Source organism: Colias croceus, chromosome 8 (genome assembly GCF_905220415.1).
Source record: "Colias croceus chromosome 8, ilColCroc2.1".
Classification (NCBI taxonomy): Eukaryota; Metazoa; Arthropoda; class Insecta; order Lepidoptera; family Pieridae; genus Colias; species Colias croceus.
This window is the reverse complement of record NC_059544.1, coordinates 2,751,307-2,774,847: the sequence shown is the minus strand read 5'-3', so window position 1 is coordinate 2,774,847 and position 23,541 is coordinate 2,751,307. Positions and strand designations below refer to the sequence as shown.

The 23,541-nt window shown below is 32.1% G+C and overlaps 1 protein-coding gene across 1 annotated transcript in view; it reads left to right on the top strand.

Annotated features, from left to right (window-relative positions):
* The first annotated feature begins 1,813 nt into the window (after positions 1-1,813).
* LOC123693936 (zinc finger protein 177-like) overlaps positions 1,814-23,541 on the top strand; it is a 54,951-nt gene continuing 33,223 nt past the window's right edge. Inside the window, exon 1 of the mRNA XM_045639207.1 lies at positions 1,814-2,321. Coding sequence (XP_045495163.1) covers positions 2,133-2,321 — 189 coding nt within the window. The 5' untranslated portion in view covers positions 1,814-2,132. The remainder of the gene's footprint in view (positions 2,322-23,541) is intronic.

Here is a 23,541-nt window from a genome sequence, read left to right as displayed (position 1 = left end):
TACCTATAGGTACCTATTTTTAAGCAGCTTTGAATACTAGGTAACACACTATTATAAGTTAGTTGAGAAATCGACATGCCGACAATATTACGCCACACAATTTTATAACAATAGGTTATACAACACGCCTTATAAAAATAAAAAGAGCAATCTTCCAGCAAAAAGTATCAAAATTAAGCAACCGATATAAATGAATGCTAATTAAAAATACTGATGTCCTGTACGGGTAAGGACCATCGTGTGAATTGCATTTCAAATTTGAACCCAAGTTACTTGATATAAAGTGCATTTTAAATCAGCGATTTCTCGAGTATATGATACAGAAAATGTCGATGACCTAAACACACCTGGCGCTAACCGCACTCAGACGAGCACTGACGTATGTATGTCTTATATCCACGTATAGCTACGTAACTAATCTGTGAGATATTTTATTAATGATGTATCCACTTAGCTTGATTCCTACTTCCTTCATAAGCCTTCGAGGTGCATAGATCACGCGAAATATTTACAAGAAAACTGGATAGAGCATAGATCACGCGAACAACTCTACATTCATATTATTTTGAAAGAGTTCAATCAAATTTTTCATTGAGTCATAATATTTAGACTACCTAGTCTAAACTAGTCTACCTAGTCTACTTTTTTCACATATAATATAACTATATTATATGGGAAAAAAGTGATCATGCCTACCTACCAAATAATTAGTTTCCTCAAAAAAAAGTATAATCACGATATTTGGAGCTAAATGCCTATTAGGTATTTAGACCTCTGAAGTTCATGAATATTTATAACTTATAAGATGATTGTTTTTGAAATAATCTATTTATTATTTTGGTATTCTTCATTTTCTGTCAATGGTTTAACTGTGAACGTTTAGTTAGTAACAACGCTATAAAATCGACTCTTTTGTAGAGCAATATCTAAATTCTCAATTCACTGCAATTTTTTATTTCTATTTTGAGACTCTATATTGATTGATTGATTGAGTTTAATGCCAATTGTAAATGTTTATAAATTTATAAAGAATTTATTGTACCTAAATGTTAATAAATTTATTTCATTACTATTTTTATTCTGGTAAGAAGAATATAAATAAGTAGAAATAAAATAATTTCAAAACAAATCCATAACTACAGTGCCTATTCAAATATTATTTATAAAAATAATGTAAAGCCGACAATTTATAGATTTTTTTTAATATTAAAAAGATTTAACAGTGATTTATTTTCAAGATGTGCACCGTAATGTAAGAAAATAATAAAAATTTCCTTCATTTATTAATTGCATGAAAAAAAAAATTACCAAAATAAAAAAAATTAAAAGAATTCTACACATTTCATCATTAACTAAATTACAAAGTATAAAATTGAACGTATACCTGTTATTGTACCTTAACCGAACGTATCGTCCATATTAAACATACAAAGAACCCTAATAAAACGGCACGGTATCGAAAAGCATTAGAGCAGATGTCAAAATAAAATAAAAAACAACAGGTAGCATTAAAAAGACGTTGGAATCAGGTGCGCGGTGCGAAGGCTCTAGCGCACTGTCGGGCGGCGCGCGAGCCGGCAGGTGCCGCCTATGGAGGGGGCACCTTACTCCACGTCTTACAAACCCGATCATACGCTCTGCAACGACCCTATTCCAACGCAATAAGTTCCAACATTGTGCACCACACCTGCACTGCACCGCGGTAGGGCCTTACTTCTCTCCTTTTTATCGAACAAAAAATGAACTGTAAACGCGATCACGGCCGTGCCTAAGGTCAATGTTAGCGCTTCCTTCAGTGCACGTTCAGAAAAGATCGCGCGCGCATCCTACGTAGCGACCGCCCCATCGGTAATGTTCTAAAATACGGACAGTATCGGTAAAGTTGAACGAACTTTACCGAAAAATCAGTGTTACATGTTTAGAGGACTGTGTAATTTATTGCGACGTTCCTCGGGACGATCGATCACATCGGCGACATCGATAACCGAGACATCCTTTCGTTCCCGATAAATTATTTATGCTCATTAATTGTGATGAACGAGACCAGTCGCATTCCCTGTGATTACTCATTTATGACGCGTTGAAACTGAGCTTTTTTTGGGACTCGATTGATTTTGGAATGTGCCAGTAAGATGGAGACATTAGTACTGATTCCGCAGGAGTTGAGCCTGGCGCTGAGGCCAGGGGGTGCCCGAGGTCGGGAGGCGTCTGTGAGCGTGTGGACATCCACAGAAATACAAAGAGGTGCGCTACTGTATCCGTTCCAAGGCACGATAAGGATTGATAAGCTCCATGTCTACTCGTACGTGCCAGATCATGATGTAAGTACCATTTTTCGTTACTTCGAAAACGAATAGTATTTTTATGAATGACTGACATTATAATTAATTTATGTGTCGTCCAATAATTAAATACCTACAAACATAAAAACTGTCAACAAATTAAAAACCAATTTGAGAAATGCTAAATTAATTTTAAACAAATACAAAACAAATAAAAAGGTAATAAATTCATATTAGATTAATATGACAAGATACATAAAATGCCACTGAACAAATCCACATTAAAAACTAATGACATAATATAAATACAATGTTTTTGTCCTTATCTTATTTTAAAAATAAATTGGATTAGGATATTACAATAAGATGCAAATTTACTGTATAATTACAATGATTTATTAATATGGAATATTTACGTTAATTCAAGCCTTTATTGATTGTGATGATTTTTATTATAGACGATTAAAAAATACTAACAAAATTGATATTTATATTGCGTAGATAATAAAAGTAACAATAAGTTTATTTGTTATTCAAAAGCTTAATGGAAAAGCGTGAAATCGTTTACCATTAATTAATTATACACCATAAATTTAACATCTTTTCCCATAGACCTCGTGTGAACATTATATCACAGATAAAAAATAAAATATCACTTGTGTAATTAAGTGTATCCGATTGATATAATTCGTTTTATTTAAATTTTATGCAGTTTTTGTTGTAAAAGGAAATGCGTCATACGGAATTGATTAGAATGCATAATATTATATTGTGTATGCGATTTATATGTCATATATTATGTTATACCTAATTTAATTGATAATTTATATTTTTAGAAATAAAAAAAATGTATACCAGTCCTTAGATTATGGTCGTATCATCTATTATACAATATGCAAGTTATAAGGTCAGGTGAGTGGTGATTGTGTATGCGATTTATATGTCATATATTATGTTATACCTAATTTAATTGATAATTTATATTTTTAGAAATAAAAAAAATGTATACCAGTCCTTAGATTATGGTCGTATCATCTATTATACAATATGCAAGTTATAAGGTCATACTATAAGCTATTGAACATAACATGGGTTTTCTAATTATTTAAAAAACGTATTAACATAATATAAAGTTATATCGTAATTGTTTAAGTTTAAAATTGAAAATTACTTATTTCGGTTCATTTTGATTAAATAGTATTTTCTTACATAAGAATTGCGCAAGTAAAAGTTTTTGTAGGAAACCTCTCTCGATAGATTGCCGTATTTTACTAAATCAAGGCTATTTCTACGATAGTCTAGACTCTAGATAACTCAATGTATAGGAAATTGATATTTTGTCATAAAATTCCACAATATCATACCCTAAAGAGAGAGATACATACTACTTAGTAGCCAAATGTAAACCTGCATTCAGTTTTATTATTTTAACTAGCTTCAGCCCACGACTTTGTACGTGCATCCCCGTTTTTCTCCGTTCCCGCAAGAATTTCGGGAAATCCTTTCTTAGCGGATGCCTACGTCCTAATATCTATCTGCATGCCAAATTTCAGCCCGATACGTTCAGTGGTTTGGGCTGTGCGTTGATAGATCACTATATCAGTCACCTTTGAGTTTTATATATATAGATTATTATAAAGGAAACATGGAATAAAAAATGTTCCATTTTACATTACAAAATATACTCAAAAAGAAAATATTGTGTTTAGATTTACAAATAAAGGTTCAGATACTTTTTTTTAATAAGCTGACCTTCAGTAGAGATATAATATTATAATGCATATTGTAAAAAGCTTCATAGACCAGAAAGTAATGTGCTGCGTAATGCGTGTTTCAAATATTTTTTTTTACTTGAATATAGAGTAGCTAGCTTACCGCCCGCGGCTTCACCCGCTCTGTCTAAAACCTTATAAATTATATATTAAAACCTTCCTTTTCAATCACTCTATCTATTTAAGAAAAACGCATCAAAATCCGTTGCGTACTTTTAAATAAATTTAAGCATATAAAGGGACATAGGGATAGAGAAAGCGACTTTGTTTTATACTATGTAGTGATATTATATTTCTTATCAATATTGTTTTCATGAACAATATTATCCAGTTCTCTTAATACAGATCCATTATGAAGAAATATTTCTATAAACTTTTAAGAAATATTTCTATTAAATATTAATTTGGCGTAGCTTAGTATTTATTCATCTCAAAAATTGTATTACTAGCTGTAAGGTACCTTATCTTAAATAAATAAATAAATAAACACTTAAAAAAGTGTGATATTACGTTAAACATTTCCTATACAAAAAACGCGAAACTATATTACATTTCCAAATGAAATAAAAGTATGCAATATGAAACCGCAACTTGCTCAGGACTTGATCCAACTCACGTACCTCGGTTAGCGAGTGGATGGTTTTTATCAATAATCACAGAATTACTATAACCGCATGATTGTTTGTTTGAAAACTAGATTCGATTCTGGCTGTTTGTTTTACAATGGGGCGTTGTGATCGAAATCGATTGACGCGAATTGAACGCTACGCGAGATAAGATCAAACATTTACAAAACATTTTCTGACTAAAACAGAAGAAGCGATCAATACGTGTAAATATTTGACTACCTAAATAAAAAAAAAATATCATAATGTGCTGAACATTTCATCTACTATACACAATTGTAAAGTTTGTTAGTTTGTTAGTTAGCTCTATACTATTACTCTCTACTCGCGGAGAGTCTAGAATGTATTCGTCATACAAATAATTATGCTAGTTTGTTTCCAGTCTAAAGAGTCCGTATATCCTTTCGTTTTTATTGTATACATAATATATTATTTTGTTGTGTATCATTTAAATGCACTTAGGTAATATTCGCATGGGTCTGATTTCGAGTAATTAGCCAAGTTCAAATCTATTGTCATATTTTTTATCATAACTACAGTATAATGAACAAAATACCCATCACAGTTAAATTTTCATATAACTTCGTCTACCTACACATATTTATGCATGAAAATATTACAATTTAAACTACCTAAGTAAGGTAGTTTAAATTGTGCGTAAAGATTAGTTGTAGATAATAATTTAAACTACCTAGTTTGCAAGCTTAGCTTGTACAGTGAAGCAATAAAATTAGAGAAATTCATATAATACAAGTAAGTAGGTAGACGTACCTATTTTAATATTCATAATATATCTACCTAATATACTAACTACATTGATCAAGTTATCATCATGATTATAATATCTTCGGTTTAAAGAACTTTATTAATCTCATAAACAAGAACAATACAATATGATCTTTTACAAATATGAGAAATAACAATTTTGCAGTTAGTATAACACAATCAGCTATCGAAATTAGTTAAGTATGTCTTTAATTTATTTTTAAAAATGTTAATTGATGAGGATTCTTTAATTGCTTTAGGCAAGCCATTGTACAATAATTGTGCTCCCTCAAATCTTAAGTTTCTCTTACCGTATAAAGTTCTTATAAATGGTAATTCAAGATTATCACTCTTTCGTGTGTGGTATTTGTGGGATTTTTTGTTTAGTGTTATTTGTGTTTTTATATTATTAGATAGAATATTTTTAATCAGTATACAAGTGTGATATTTATATCGATGCTTTACAGCCAATAAAGGATAACCGCCACCTATAAAATTGTTCATGAGAGTGGTTTAAAGTGAAAAATATAAAAAAAAAATTCATAAAAAAAATTGTATAGACCCCAAAAAGCTGGAGATGTATACAATATAGCATTGAATTTAGTACTTATTAAATGACGTTTTTATTTTTCCATTATATAGCGCAAAATACAATTTACTGTCGCTTATCCTCAAATGGTTTTTATTTTGTAAACAGGAAAAATGGCATAAGTGTAAATACTTGAATTTTTTGCTTGAGCATAAATGACGTAATTCTAATTTAAATGTTATATACATCGAAGAAAAATGTCACAAGCAAAAGTTTTAGGGAAAAAATATAGGTAAATACTGTGTAAGGAGCTACCGAATAAAAATTAACAGTATGCAAAACTGTATAAAGTTAAATTTTTTAACGGAAATATTTTGCATAAGATACTGAAACTTGCTTTGCCCCAAATTTTGCTTTAGGGATGTAAATAATTAGAAGACATCAATATTTATCAAATCAGTCTTTATTTGACGTATTAATAGCACATAACATAAGCATCACAAAATCAAAAACAAAATAAAAAAGCATCTCCGACGAGTGGCTCTTACATAGATAGCCGAGCTCAAATTAACTTAAAAATAACAAAGGTAATTTTTTTTTTTATGTCAGAGCAAGCAGGTGGGCCACCTGATGTTAAGTGGTCACCACCGCCCATAAACACTTGTAACACAAGGAGTGTTACAGGTGCTTTGCCGGCCTTTAATGTACAAATAAGCTCTTTTCTTGAAGGCCCCAATGTCGTAGTTGTTCGGGAACACCGCAGGTGGCAGATCGTTCCACAGTTTCACCGTACGCGGAAGGAAGTTACGGGTAAAGCGGACAGTGGTGGAGCGCCAACCATCCAGATGGTGCGGATGGAACTGGTTTTTACGGCGTGTGGTCCGGTGGTGGAACTGTGCGGCTGGTATAAGGTGGAACAATTCCTCAGAGCACTCCCCGTAGTAGATTCTGTACAGTATACAGAGAGACGCAACGTCTCTCCGCACTGACAGTGGATCGAGCCTATCGGAAAGCCTACGGTCATCGACAATTCGAGCTGCTCGACGTTGGATGCGGTCAAGTGGAAGGAGTTGATACTGTGGGGCTCCGGCCCAGAGAATGCGGTCGCACCTGAGCCTTGTACAGCTGAAGTCGGTGGGCCGGCTTGAAGTACTGTCTCGATCTACTGAGCACACCAAGTTTTTTCGAGGCTAATTTAGCTTTCGCTTCCAAATGACTGCGGAATTGAACGTCACTCGAGATTTCAACTCCGAGGATTCCGATTTTCGGCGATATACTAAGGGGAGTACTCTTAAACCGAGGTTCTACGACAAATGGGGTCTTTTTAGCGGTAAACGCGCAAACCTGTGTCTTTAGGGGATTGAACTCGACAAGATTAAGTTCACCCCACTCCGAGACTTCTTGGAGAGAAGACTCGACTTCAGACACAAGTTTGTTTCGACTCTCATCGAGGCTTTCCTTTGAGGTGTTTGCACGGCCGGTATAAAGAGCATCCCCCATACTGTCGTCTGCATAGCAATGAATGTAACTGATTTGTAACAAATCATTGATATGCAGAAGAAACAGTGTAGGAGATAGCACGCAGCCTTGTGGGACACCAGCGTTCACATGAAGAGGCTTAGAGCAAGAACCGTCGATAACGACCTTAATGCTCCTCTCTTCCAGGAAGCTGGCAACCCAATCGCATAACCTCGCAGGAAGTCCGAAAGATGGTAATTTCGCTAGAAGTGCCTTGTGCCAGACCCGATCGAAGGCTTTCGCTACATCCAAACTTACAGCCAATGCCTCCCCTTTACTCTCAACCGCCTCCGCCCATCTGTGAGTGAGGTACACCAAAAGATCACCAGTCGAGCGACCACTACGGAAACCGTATTGCCGGTCGCTTAACAACTGGTTCTCCTCCAGATACCTCATGAGCTGGCTGTTAATAATGGATTCCATTATTTTGGAGAGTAAAGAAGTGATGGCGATCGGTCTGTAGTTAGACGGATTTGAGCGATCGCCTTTTTTAGGGATTGGGTGGACAAGAGCAGTCTTCCACGAATTCGGAACAATGCCTTTGGCGTAAGAGAGCCGAAAAAGACGCGTTACAACCGGTGCCAACTCAGGAGCACATGTCCTAAGCACAATAGGGGAGACTCCATCCGGCCCTGTCGACTTATGGATGTCAAGGGAAAAGAGAGCGTTTCGAACGGCACGTTGTGTGAAACGTATATCCGCCATTGAATGGTTGCACCGCGGGATGGTCGGCGGTGTCTTTCCCCTGTCATCAAGCGTCGAGTTCCTAGCAAAGAGAGCGCCCAAGAGTTCGGCTTTCTCTTTAGCGGAATGGGCCAGAGAGTCTTCGTCCTTGTGCAAAGGTGGAAAGGATGAACGACAAAAGTTACCTTGGATGGCCTTGGCGAGGGACCAAAACGCCCTTGTTCCCGAAGGAAGTCGCGCTAGTCTATCGCCAAGTGCACCAATATAACTAGATTTTTTAAATAGAATTCAACGTTCTGTAATTTTTATGTATATTTAATTTTGTTCTGTGTAGGTATTTCTCATAGAAAACATTACAAAAATTTAAAAAAAAACTGCAACTTTAACAAACAAAGTTTTCTTAACATTAATTAAGATTAATGAAATCAGTCTTTTCATCGCGAAGCCGCTTGGGCTCGTAGGTTTTGGGAAACGATACCGATAACCACCATTCCAAAATGTTTTTAGACAGATAAACGACAAATAGGATGAAAACAAATTAGCATAAACGTATTTTTCATTTCTGCTATTTTATCCTAAGCGTCAAAATTTCTTCTGTTTCGGGAGGGAAAAAAAGTATAAGCGACAAACTATTATTAAATATTTATAGGGACAAATGTAGTATCCGCCATTTAAGTGTTTAAAGACTAACCGGAAAAAAACTGCTAAACACCAAATTAAGTCTCAAAAATGTGGCCTTTCTATATCAAACGACAATTTTGTTTTTTGAAGGCACGAGCGTAAAGTACTAAATGAAATTTAAAAAAAATTACAGCGAAGCAAATTATCTTAAACGCATATTTTTTTATACTTGCCTTCAGACAAAATGGTTTAACGTTAAAATAGTAAAATTTTACAGGAAGCCCAAAAAGTATAAAGGTTGTTTGTATTGAAATATTTTTGATTAACTACCAAAATGCATTCCACACAAAAAAATCTGTCGTTTAAGACGAAGAAATTTGGCCTTAGTCTTTGATTTTACTACCGCCTAACCGACTTAAAGTTTAACCTAGAGATGTGTGAACTAGACCAAACGACGCAGAAAAAAAAGAGCAATTCAGCGGTATATATAAGTCCGTTCTCCAAAAAATGGCGCTTATCCCTTTTTGGCTGTAAGCCATCGATATAATTTATTTAAATCAAACAATTTGGTACGGAAGTATAGATCCTTAGTTGGCGTTAAAAAATTAAAGTTAAAAAGGATTTTTACTAGTTTGTTTTGCGTAATTTGTAGTTTTTTTAAATTAGTAGTTTTTAAGTTATCTTCATACTTCTATTAATAAGTTACAGTTATCTTCTAATAGGAAAAACAATATGAAATCATAAACAAAGATTCCATTAGTTTAGATTAATTATAACATTGGAAGCCATTTGGCCGGAAGCCCATGCCTACAATTTAGAGGCATGCACAAACTTTCACCAAAATAAACTGGTTTACGATTGCTGTAAGAATATGTACATGTTAATTACTATAATTCAATATTTGAGACAACTGTTTTAAGATTATTTCCTTTGTAAGCGCTTTTGCAAAGGTGTAAAAGAAAGAGGATAAGTTTGTGCCGGTAATTTTTGCAACCTATTCATGGGGTGTAAGAACGTTCATCCAAAACACTTCATTCATAATATCATTTAATAAATATGTGTCACATGAGTGGCATAAACAGATATATTTTGTTTCATAGTTCAATAAGCATAGTTTTTATTTTTTACCTAGTGCATCAGAAGATAAGAATATTTAGTATGCCTCTATAGGTTTTTTTTGAATTTTTTTATAATGCGAAATCTGTACGAAACTTACGGTTTAATGGATTTTAGCTTTAATTTGAATTACGATAATGGTCCAACTAGTACAATAAATTAAAACAAAAGTAGCGAATTCATCCCATTAATTATTATTATTACTTATCTACTTATGTGCCAAATTGTAATTAAAAATACATACTTTTTTCTATAAATAACATTCACAACTATAAATAAAAGACAGTTCCTGTTTTTTCAACTTTCATTTGCGTTTCCCACATTTATTAAAAGCCTCTTAAAATCCGTGCCATATAATAAAATATCAATTAGATAGAAATCCAGTGTCAATAACATTAAAACCAATTTATATAGTAATTAAGGCATAAATTGCGACAATATTTTTTTCACCAAAGTCATGTAAAACTCGATCTCTTTCCGAATCCGCTTAAATACTGCAATAATTTAAATATACCCATACATTTTATTATGAAAATAAATATCTAAGCTTAAAATACGATTTCTGTTTTAATTAAAAATAATCACATTTTCATGTAATTTTAAGGTCACATGAATTTTGCAAGTTCTATATAATATTATAGTTTTACTCGTGTACTTATTCTAAAAGAGTAATAAATATCAATTTATTCACGGGAAAGAATTTTAAATTTTATATGTGTATTTCTTATCCTTGTGATAAAATTCTTACTGAAAAATGAGTAGGTATGTAAAGAAAATCTTCAAAATATTTTTAATCTTAACATACTCATAATAAATTTTTTCTTAATGTATAGGTGTTATACTGCGAGGAGAATTTAAAAATGTGTTTGTATTCATAATATTGGATCTGTAATTAATTTCACTTCGTTAACCTTTTATTGAGAACGCCACTTGTTGTTTGTCACAAGTTATAAGAGGTAGCGAAAATATAATAAATTCCTAGTTATTGAGAAATAAATATTATTATTTCTTAAAAATATACCCCAAAAATTTCCATCAACATAAATGTTTTAATTTCAGTTCTTAAGTTAAAAGGTATTTAATAAATACACATTATGAAAAATACATATTATCATTTCAAGTAATTATCAGCTAATCGATATTTTATGTACCTATTAACATTTTTCTCACATTTATTCAAGGTTGCTTCTGAAATCTCGATAAACTAAAATATTATTATAATTTTAACATGCAGAATGGATGATTAGCAACTTCTAGAAAAAAAAAATCATGAGAAGAAAAAAAATACTCCACCACTTAAACATCAGGTAATTCTTATATGCACACTGTTGCATTATAATAGTGTAATGCAATTGCAAACCATAATTCTAATAAATACCCACTGTATTCAACATCTTACCCAAAAGTAACATACTCTAAATTTCTAAAATATTAATAAATACACCAGACATCTAGACGCTCAAATCTCTACAAAGCTTAAGCGCATGACTCACACCCTCGGTAGCTTTTTGTACATCATGAACGCACGCGTCCGCACCGCGTTCATTACGGCCACACTTTGTTCCATACAAGAGCCTAATTACAATTGTCTGAGATATTTTGACAACGGCTATTTATAATAATACCACAGTCGATGCTTTGAACGCCGTAGATTGAGTTCTAAGCCGGGAATGGTTATTATGATTAATTCCGGGTTACTTACTTCAGAGGTCATTGTTGTATTTATCGTATATTGTCTGCTTTTATAGACATGTTTTTTGTATACCAATGATAAAAAGTTGGGACTTAATATGTCTGGATAGAAGCCGTTTATGTTATAGTCGTAGTCAAAAACCTCCAAGAATTACAAAATAATATTTTAATTTCACTTTTTACTTTTTTGAATACCACATTCCTGATTGATATTTTAATATGATTTGATGAACATAAATGTTTTCTCCGCATCTGGGTGTTAATTATCTATATAAGTATTTATTTAAAATTATATGTGTATGCTTATCAGCCATCTGGTTTCCATAACACAAGCGAAAGCTTAGTATGGGATCAGATCGTGCCGTGTGTGAAAATTCTCCTGCTTTATTTATTTATCTTATATTTATATGTTTTTTACAACAAGCTATTAATGTAATTTATGTGCTTAAAAAAAGAAAGGTTATCTACGCTCAAAAGCTGACAACAATCACGGCTATAACAAGACAAACACAATAATCGAGATAATTTCAAAATTGTAGCTATCATAGCGGTTTTATAATCCATAATAAAATTATTTTAGAAAATAACAAACGACATTCTTTTGTTTGAAACACAAAGAGAAGAAAACGTGTGAAGTTATTATAACATAAGCTTCGTTGCTCACGAAATGAAGTAATTATCGTGCGATGACATGTGATACTGTGAATAATTTTGGAGTTACAATAACCTTATAATAATATTATTATCATGGTGGCAGTTAAAAGGTGTCTAATAAAGCATACGTTCACTTGTTTTCCGGCAACACATCTATCTATACTAATATTATAAAGCTGAAGAGTTTGTTTGTTTGAACGCGCTAATCTCGGGAACTACTGGTCCAATTTGAAAATTTCTTTCGGTGTTAGATACCTTATTTATCGAGGAAGGCTATGGGCTATATATGATCACACTACGACCAACACGAGTGGAGCCACGGGGGTGAAACCGCGCGGAGCAGCTAGTATGAATATATAAGCTGAACCACGAAATTTCGTCTCTTAAGCTTAGCTGGCCAGCATGATTTTATGTACCCTTATTCGATAGGATTGACTATCCGTCACAACAAATGCTTTCAATTTTATTGTGGTTGCTTATATACATTCAGCCAAACAAACAAACTCTATAGTATTATATTATTAGTATTGATAATTGATAATTTTGGCACTTTGATATAGGCTTTATATCCTGCTTGAATTGGAAGAAATTATCGGATTATTGTTGTTATTGTATCCTTTGTTTTATCGTAGAGACTGCTTTAAATTATAAATATAAATTCCTGGTATCTAATAATTTGTTATTTTCCTCCAAATATAAATCATAGTTTGATTTATTCAAAAGTAAAGCGTACAAACAGGATTAAAAGTTCGTTGCAATAGCAAAAATAATACTTTCTCTTGAACACATTTAACTATCACATCCATTCCAATAAAAAACTAATAAATCAGAACGTCCGAATGTTAATAAATGAATGCTTCTAAGTAAGCATACAGCAATATCATTCATACTTAAAATAGTTTCGTGATTCGTCTATTAGAACGTGTGTAATTATTTGTGTGAGAACGCGTTTATGATTGTAAATTATAAGCTCATTGAATTTGCAATGAAATGAAAATCAATTGCTGACTTTTGTACCACAAGAAGAATAAAGTATTTCTTTCAACAATACCACTGAGGATATTTATGTAATACTAGCTTCCGCCCGCGACTCCGTCCGCGCGGATGTCGGTCTTCGCGTGGATGGTTTATTTCTCCATTTTGAGTAGGTACCTCTGACAATAAAATCTTATAAATATCTATTGGACCCAATTCCCAAATACGGCTAGGCCTATAATAATACGCAACGTGTGTTCGCGGTTCTACGGAACAACGTCTATGAATAAAACTGAAAAATTAAGATTAATTTTTTTCTACGTATTTTTCCAGGATAAAAAGTATCCTATTTTACGCCCAGGATAATAAGGTATAATTATACCAAGTTTCATCGAAATCGAACCGCTAGTTTTCACGTGATGCCTTCACATACAGACAGACAGACAGACAGACAGACAGACAGACAAAAATTTTTTTATTCACATATTTGGGTTTGGTATCGATCCAGTAACACCCCCTGCTATTTATTTTTTCAATATTTTCAATGTACAGAATTGACCCTTCTACAGATTTATTATATGTATAGATTATTTGAACAACCACTACACAGATATAACCTCATAGAGACACTTAAACAACACTTAAGTATTAATAATTAAGAAATACTAAAAAGTAAAAAGTATGGGATTAAGATAGAGATACTAAAAGCTTTGATTATAATGGTTCGTGTCGGCTGTGCAATTTTAATTAAATTTAATTTTAATATTTAAAAATTTATCCATTTCTGTGTATTATAATTTATAAATATTGGACACACAGGACGATATAAGAAGGAATTCTCATGTATAATGAAGGTAGCAATAATTTCTCAATAGGTAATTGAAGAGCTTCATTGACAAGGAAAATCATCGAACAACCAATTTTAAACGACTACAGTTTCTCACTATTTTCCGGCTAAAACTATTATACCAACAAATGTTTATGGCGAGCCATTCTAAACAATACAAAGTAAAAACGTATAAGTTACCACATTAGAAGTGCACATTGTTTGAACACAAAAGCGAAAGTTCATGAGATAATTACGTGTTTCACCGTGGATTGCGTCACATGACTTTTTTTCAGTGGACGATGAACTTCATATGGAAAATAGTTTTTACAGCCATATTGTCTGGTGATTTGTCGGAAGAATTTATCTTCGGATTAGTTTTTATTTAAAATACGGGCGCTTATGGCTTAAATTTCGCTAGGGGAAATTATCGACTTTTGCTACGAATTATAGTAAATAGAGAAAAGTCTACAACTGATTAAAAAGAGTTACTTAAAATAAGTTTAGTATTGGCCGGTAAAGCACTTGTTTCACCCAGTGTTTCAAGTGTTTGTGGACGGAGGTGAACACGTACATCAGGCGGACCATCTGCCCCTTTGCTTGTTCTTACATAAAAAAAAACATTTCAGTAGGTAAATAATATTACAATTTAATTATATAAACCGAGATATTATTAAAGATTTAAAATGCAATGTGAATTCAATAACATAAATAAAATAATTTTCAGTGTTTCCATACAGCGCAATTCATGCTGAGTAAAGATTAATTCCCAAGTACCAGGGCAACATAAACACTAGGAACGCATATATTATATTATGTCTGGACGATGTTATGCAGAATACCCAGCAGCGGTTCAGGTCTTTAGCTATTCATGTGGATGGTATAATGCGCGAGATAACTATGAATATTTAGCGCACGCGAGTTGATTTTAATCAACGTTTGATTTATATTGTGTGTTTGTACATTTCAAGTCTCGTTAGAATGTGTGAAGATTTACTCCAATACTTGATTAGACTAGATTATTTATATTATACGTAAAAATGTAATTCTATACAGTAAGTAAAAAAGTAACATAATTTTTTGAGCAAAAGGCTATACTGCTATACGGTAATCCATTACATATTATATTTTAATACGAAACACGTTTAAATTCCGTTCTTCACTTATGACTTATAAATTATAATGAATAGATTACCTATGACAAAGCATAAAAAATAAAACACCCATTGATTTTACAATAAATTTATTATTATCTTAATCAATAAATAACATGATTCATTTTTATACATAAAGTTATTTCGATTAAAGATTAGATTTCACACTTCTCTCACGATAGGCCAAGGAGCATTTAAACACTAAAAGCAATAAAAAATAAACAAATATAAAAAAAATATAAAAATCACGCAGATCACGATCGCCATTCAGTAACAAACTAGACTCTGGACTTGATAAAACCAGATAACGTAAAGACTATTACAGAAAATGATAAGAGCATGCAAATTGTTCATAATCATGCTAAAATATTATCTCAGTCATAAAACAGTAACAAAACGGAAAGTAGCTTATCTACAGCACTTACTTCTGAACCATATTGAACTGCATTAAATATAATGGCAGTATTAAAAGCGGTATCTTTAATAGGAACCTTTCAATAGTGTATGTAATTATATATGGAGGTAAGGCTGCATTGCAAATGAACGCGCCGCGGATAAGGAAGTTTGATAACACTTCTTCAAACTTGGACAATCCTTTATTGAATGAAACTTACGGTAATTTAGACAAAATTCTCAGCTATTTTTTTAGTCAATGAAAAAAATATATTTGCAATTACAGCGTAGGAGGATAGGTATACAAAGTATTACAACGATCATAATGATATTAATTTATCAAATAAATAATTAGGTACCTAAACAGTGTCAATTACATAATATTATCATGAATTATAGGTAATATTTGCAGCATGATTTTTTATTTCCTACTATAACTTAACCGAAGTTGTAGTGTGAAGAATAAGATATTAATAGTCCGTTTGAATAATTGTTACAATCCATAATTTGATTAATTACAACCATTGATTAATACTCCACATAATCGATGTTTTATTCGATAACAATAATCGATTAGGATTGCCCAAAATCGCACATAACAAAAGCGTATAATATCATTAACAGTTGATCTCGAATCATGGCGCGTTAATTAATTGAAAACAGATGGTTCCTTGTTAGCTGATTGAATCGATATATAATTGATATCGATACATCGATAACCTGAGGACCAAATACAATGACCTCCCGGAGTCTTGCTTTCTATCATAATCACCTATTGTTCATACAAAAATGGACAATTAAATCATCCATACTATTGTATAAGTTACATTAAAATAATGAAATTGTTCGTTTGCTATTCCTATAGACATGAATTTACGTAATCTGTCACTTTTTATTAGCGTATATAAATATCGATGATATGAGACTTTATACTAATTATAACGCTCTACCTTATTGCTATAATAATATCCATATAATTATTAATACATAAATACAACTTAATATAAATGTGTCTTCGAGTTAAGATAAACCATATGATAATTACCTGTTATCTGAGACATGCTTTTAAATATTTTTACGGCATCGAGATAATATCGAAATTGATAGAAGTAAGATAGGTAGCATAAATATAACATTATCTACCCACATGCTGAATGTCACAAAGTCTAACGTTTATACACAGAATGATTTTGAATTAAGAATAATATAGGTACTGTATTTTTTTTAAATCATGAATTGATTTACTTACTTAATACATTGTGGTATTCATACGAACGTATTGTTAAAATATAGTAAACTTATTTTTATTCAAGGAGATTGTTTTAAAATTAGGTAACCATCTTTTTAACCGACTTCAAAAAAAAGGAGGAGGTTATCAATTCGGCCGGTATATTTTTTTTTTTTTTTTTTTTATGTATGTACACCGATTACTCCGAGGTTTCTGAACCGATTTACGTGATTCTTTTTTTGTTCGATGCGGGATAGTGTCGAATTGGTCCCATAAAAATTTTATTCGGCTAGGCCTAGTAGTTTTTATTTTATGAGCATTTTTGTCTGTACTCGATGACTTAATTTCAATGTAACAAGTAACTTTGATTCACTTCCCGGTAACCGATTGAGCTGAAATTTTGTATACAAATGTAAATTGGATAGCGATGAAACATTATCATGACATGGAGCTGATCTGATGATGGAATCGGAAGGTGGCCATAGGAACTCAGTAATATATTGACTCAACTTTATCGAGTTTGGGCTCGTTTGATTCGTGTTGAAAAATACACTAAAAAGTATTAAATAAAAATAACTGCGTTAAAAACAACCGACTTCAAAAACGGAAAAGTAAGAAATAAAAAAGATTTGATGTCGGTGCATGGGCTTAATACTAAGTGCTTAGTGTTTGGCACCGACTTCAAACCTATTTAATAAATAGCACATAAAAATAATATGTACAGTAATTAATAATATCAAATCTTTTTTATTTCTTACTTTTCCGTTTTTGAAGTCGGTTGTTTTTAAGGCAGTTATTTTTATTATGGTATTGCTAAGCATATCTTGAGCCTTGATAGTGATAATTTTATTATCATATTATAGAAATTTTCGATATCAAACGTATATCAGTAAAAACCGGAAGATAAAGCAATCCGTCAATGTAATCTAATTATAGAGTTATTTAAAAGAGCTGTTTTTACGTTTCCTTATAACAATCAAAACCTTACCTTTATATTTGTGTAGGTAAGTGTTTTCTTCAAATACATTAAATTAATATAAATTTTCCTTCTCAAAGTGAAATAAGCATTTCTTTTCTATCTTTCAAGGCAACATTTGGCATCATCATTAATACAACATGTAGGTTACAAATGCTACTTTCATTTCATTATTTATTTAACTCCCGACAGAATCTTGGTTATGGCGCAGTGGTTAGACTAGTTAGTATGAGAATTATGTTCCTCACGTTATCTGAACAACGGGCGAGGTAATAAAATATAATTATAGGAAACCAATTTGTTGGTTTGATTTGTTGCAAGTTTGCATTGAAATAACTGGAGTATCTTGATAGACGTATTTTATGCAAGTGACTAAAAGATTTGTTTAACCATCGCAAATAGCGTGTTCAATTGCGAGTTCGACTTTCGTACCTATTTGAAATCGTTAAAATGTGAAGAGAAGTTTAATGTCGTTAATGGTCCAGTAATGTAGAAATAATATAACCTGTTAAGTATGTATCTATTAAATAAATGTTAACGTCTATCCCATAAACAACGGTACCATAAAAAAGCGGAAACACCATCCCATGCATCATTAGTGAAATTGCGATAAAAGCATAAAAACTACAATCGGACCGGTGCGAATTTGAAAAAGTCAAACATTTCTCTAGAGTAAAAAAATCATCAATGGGCCTGTGAATTGACATGTGGTTTAGAAAAAAGCATAACTAATGCTTGTGGAAGGTTTCGTTAATGCGATATAATTTGATGATAATGACTTACCTGACGTTTTTGGGCATTTTGAAATCGTCGACGTAGACGATAAGAATACACATGTTAGTTTTTTTGAGCATGCACTTGTTGAATGAATAGAATATATTTTATTTTATATTTTTTACGAGAAACTATCTTTTAATACAGATGAGTTTTGGCACAAAGAAAACAATAATGTTTTTAAGAAATGAGATCTAACATTGGGATCGTCTAAAAATCGAATGATTCATATATATCTCATCAAAAATATTGCTACTTATATGTGTATTGTGTAAGCCTTTACCTACATACGTCATGAGAACACCAAAGAAATTTAGAAGCATACATAGTTAGCGAACATACAGAAACCCAATACGAATCATTTACCATTTTTACTGTATCGGTATCATGGGAATTGAAAAGTCACAACCTGACCGTGACGTGTTGTGTTACCATGATATCATTTGTCAAATACCTATCGATGTATGAGCATTCGGCCATAAACATGGGAACACGGTGTAAGTATGAGCGTTTTTTGCAAAGCGTTTGATTAAGTAGCCACGCTTCGTTCTACGTTCGAGCGGAATATTTAACCCTTAATTGGGCGCGCCTACAAAGTTGCATAAGCGGTCGCGTGGGGTGTGTAGCACCCCAGAATTAGGAAATAAAATAAAATACGAAATACATGCAAAATCAGACTTTTATTAATTAGAACATTTGAACTTACATACATTAATCAACTTTTAAACATTTTTAATATAATTAACTTATTTTTTTAATATGAAAAATATTTTTTACAAATCCTAGTTTTAACCGTTGCAATTTTTACAGACTCCAATCATATGGTCATTGCACACATGTTTATGGCATTTAAAACATTCAGTCTTTGTTTTCCTGTCCTTACTTCTTGGACATACATGGCACCTTTTGTATGATTGCGATCGGCCTGCTTCAGAAATAGATTCTTGGTCCGAAATTTCATGCTGTCTTTTTAGTCGTTATTGCAGCGGTCGTGGTAGTGTGGGTATGCTGGCTCTTGATATTTGGTGAGGTTTGACTAAATCAACAGCCAGTAACTTTAAAAATAGTCTTCGGGATATATTGGGGTCAATTTTAGATTTGTATATTACATAGGAATTGATACCTGTGATATTGAAAATATGAAAAAATATCACCATCGGCCATCTTTTGGTACGTCATCCTACACATATCACAACATAACCTCAAAAATTTCAAATTATTATAATTGAACACTGTTAACATTTATCACTTGCAAAATACAATGTTTTAAAACAGAAATAATAAAATTACCAATTGGCCACTTACTCGGAATTTAGACCACACAAAAGGTCACCTGGGGTGTCGTGCACCCCAAACACGCTCTCCGAGCCCAAACGTCCACAACCGAGCGTCGCTCGCAACTGAATCGTGTACGTTTTACGTGTTTACGAAGCTACCTGAAAGAACAGCGCGCTAAATTCAAATTTTAAAAAGTTGTGAGCCTGGAAACCCGCTCTGGGGTGTATGACACCCCACGCGACCAATTAAGGGTTAAGTATCCTAGTTATGCAAATTTGTTGTTGTTTTTTCTATAGTTTTAAGATATGCATGAGTTGAAGTTATCAGAATCCTTGTTCATAGTATACGATGAATAGTGCTCGCTGATTCGTTTGAGCTTCTTTACTTCTATTAGTGCAAACGAAAACAACTCTTAGGCAATGTTATGATCTAACGAGTTTAAAATTTTGCCTGTAATATCCAACACACACATCACATTCATTCATTTCATTTAGTAGAATATTGTTAAAATATTCTAATTCCCCTTCATCATAATACCAAACGGTTATCATAACGTACAACTAGATTACATAAAATCAAACAAAAATCTATCGTGTTATGTAAATATTCTCAATCTATAAATAAACGTCACCATGAACTTCCATTGTGGCCTGTTCTCACACTCGGCTTCTGGTCGTTAACCCACTACAATCCATTGATATATTTTCACTTTCTCAATAGAATCGACAAGAAATATGAAGAACTAGATTCGTAAAATATTCATATGGATTATGCTAATTTTTTTGGAAACGACAGGACGTCCGTTAGAGGTGGTGACGATATGTTCTGATTCCCAGACACTATGGAGGAAACGCATAAAGATCTCACGTTTGTGAAATTTTAAGTCGGAAATGTAACTATAATTTATCAACAATTTACATACGACAAAGTTAGAACCTGTATTGTAATAAAACGTTACCCGAATAGGCAAAAAAAATCTGATAGGACTTTTTCCCATCGGATTTTTTAGTTTCGTTCCAAAACAAGCTGATAATACCGCAAGTTCATTCGCTACTGGTTTTTTAATGGTTTTTCTCATATTTTTTTTTCAACTAAAGATCCTATAGATTTTTTTCCGGAAATCTTCAAAGTGATAGTGAATAATATACGTATAAAATCTCGTGGCGAATTCAAAACACTACCGTCATGTAATGATGATCACGAATCATTTATTTTATAGTTTAATGTAAATAAAATTCAAAATAATGGTAATTAGATTTACGATGATCAAGAATTTAGACATGAAATATAAATCGATAATAACAAATGAATGTATAAGCTTATAAAAATCTTATAGCTGACGTGTGTCTATACATCATAGCAAGGCCGCTACATCTAAATCAATCACTTTATGAACTTAACAAATTGCTCTTAATCTAATGCTGTACATAAGTGCGGTTAAACCTTAACCTTTCTATTACAGCGCGTAATGGATGAAGTACTAAGAAGTTGGCTCGATAGATAGGTGGTAATGCTAATAAAATTTGTCGTGACTGTGAGTTGATGGGCACTGGGAAATGGTGATTTGTCGAATATTAAGAGCATAGTTCAAAAGTTAACACCCGCGGATCTGAGGTCAAATGCATTAGCCACCTAGCGGGTTTGCTTGTATGTAAACTTTATAAATCAAACATTATGTTTTTATAGCTCAAGTTTGTCTGGGAACGTTTAGGTAATTTGCGCGTGAAATTATTATGGCTGATAATTTTATGGTTTGTTGCATTGCTAATTATTATTGAGTAGGTAAACCATAATATTCATTTGAAAAGAGTATTATTATTTATTGATAGGTGAAAGAAACATTTTCTTTCGTATCTGTTGATTTTGTGTGAATATTTTCTACCTACTAACCTTTACTTTCTTCTGTGACGGATCTATTAATCAATGAAAGCCAATATTTTTAATATCAACGATTCGACTTCTAAAATCTTTTGTGACGGAAGAAATGTTTTAAACATATTTATATCCACAATCCGGTCTATAAATAAAATGTATGTATTATTATTTTTAATTCTCTAGATTGTCAGTATTATTAATATAAATTATACATTTAGAAATTAAAATGCAGTCTTACTTTGTTAACAACGTTTCCTTTTGCAGGGTAAAAAGCTTTTGATATCCGTTAAAAAGTTGCTTAAATCAAAGCTTATGCAGTATGCACTCTATAATATATTATATAGAGTGCATACTGCATAAGCTTTGATTATATATCCTCATTGTTAACTACAACTCTTTTCAAACTTAAAATCAGTAAAATAATATTAAATTAAAATATTGCACTATCGGAAATCAATTGGATTCGCACCATCCTTTAAACTAATATGAAGCATAACTTATACACAATTTACCGCATCATTTGTATTCAATACACAAACATAGTTTTTAATTTATTCCTCTCAACCAGCTCGATTATATTGACCAATGATGAAGATAGATAATTATTTTCCAGTATAATCACTTAAGCGTATAAAAATGTTCTATTCACAGTGATTTGTATGGGAATTGGAATAAAAAGCCGCTAATTGAATAAACACAGGTTGATCGAGTAGGCCGCTAAGGATTTCTTTTGCAGAATTAATTAAAAATTGATAAACCACTATCTCTTGAGTTATTAGACGTTTTAACGCTTAATTACGCATAAATGGGAAACTAATAAAACTTAAAACATATGGTGTTACTTACATTACATTTATAAGTTTTTTTTTTGTACATTGAAGTTTCTAATAAATCAGGTTTTGACAAATGAATGTAATAAAACGCGTTATCATTGGTGTGATATTAATTTTAATATAGAAGTACATAAATCTTTCTTATTATTCACGGCCTTCTTTTTCTGTTTTTCTACCATTTCTCACGCTGTATATCTTGATATTTTAAATATATTTTATCACATATAAAGATAATATATTTATAGCTATAACATTGGATATTAAACAGAAGCCGATTATATGTCATGGCATTCTAAAAACGTAAACAATGCCAAAATGAAGAGCTACTAATAAAAGTTTATTCCGTTAACTATTTAAACCTTTGTTGTATTTGATCTTTAATAAGTCAGTTTTACATTGTCAATATTATTATTTTAAGACTAGCTGAGCAGACAGGTTTGTCTATGTATAGGCTCATCCCACAAGGTAACCTTACCGTGAGAGCCACCGCAAACTGTTCACTCATATTTCACCGCAAATAAAATAAAAATAAAATAAATTGCTTGACATTTAATATTATATTTATCATCTGCATTGAACATCTGTATGAGGATAGTGATATACTTGATAATATCATCTCTATTCTAAGTATAAGTTTTTGAGTATGAGGCGCTAACGAATGCGAAATGACATCAATAAGAGTTAGATTACTTAAAGACCAGGTACATATTATTAAGTGCCTATGTTTTCGTCATCATTAATGTAAATCACAATAGCTAGTGAACCATAAAAAAGCCTCTTATGGGGATTTAGACAGATTTCACTAAATATTCTAGACTACGAACTTTACTTTTTTACTTAATTTAGAGGCATTATGCTGTTATAGGTACTCTCTTTTCCATGAAAATATCGATGTTCTTGAGTAGGAACTATCGTTTTACTGATATCAGAGGCTTGCTTTTAAACTCTCCCATCATCATCATCATCATCA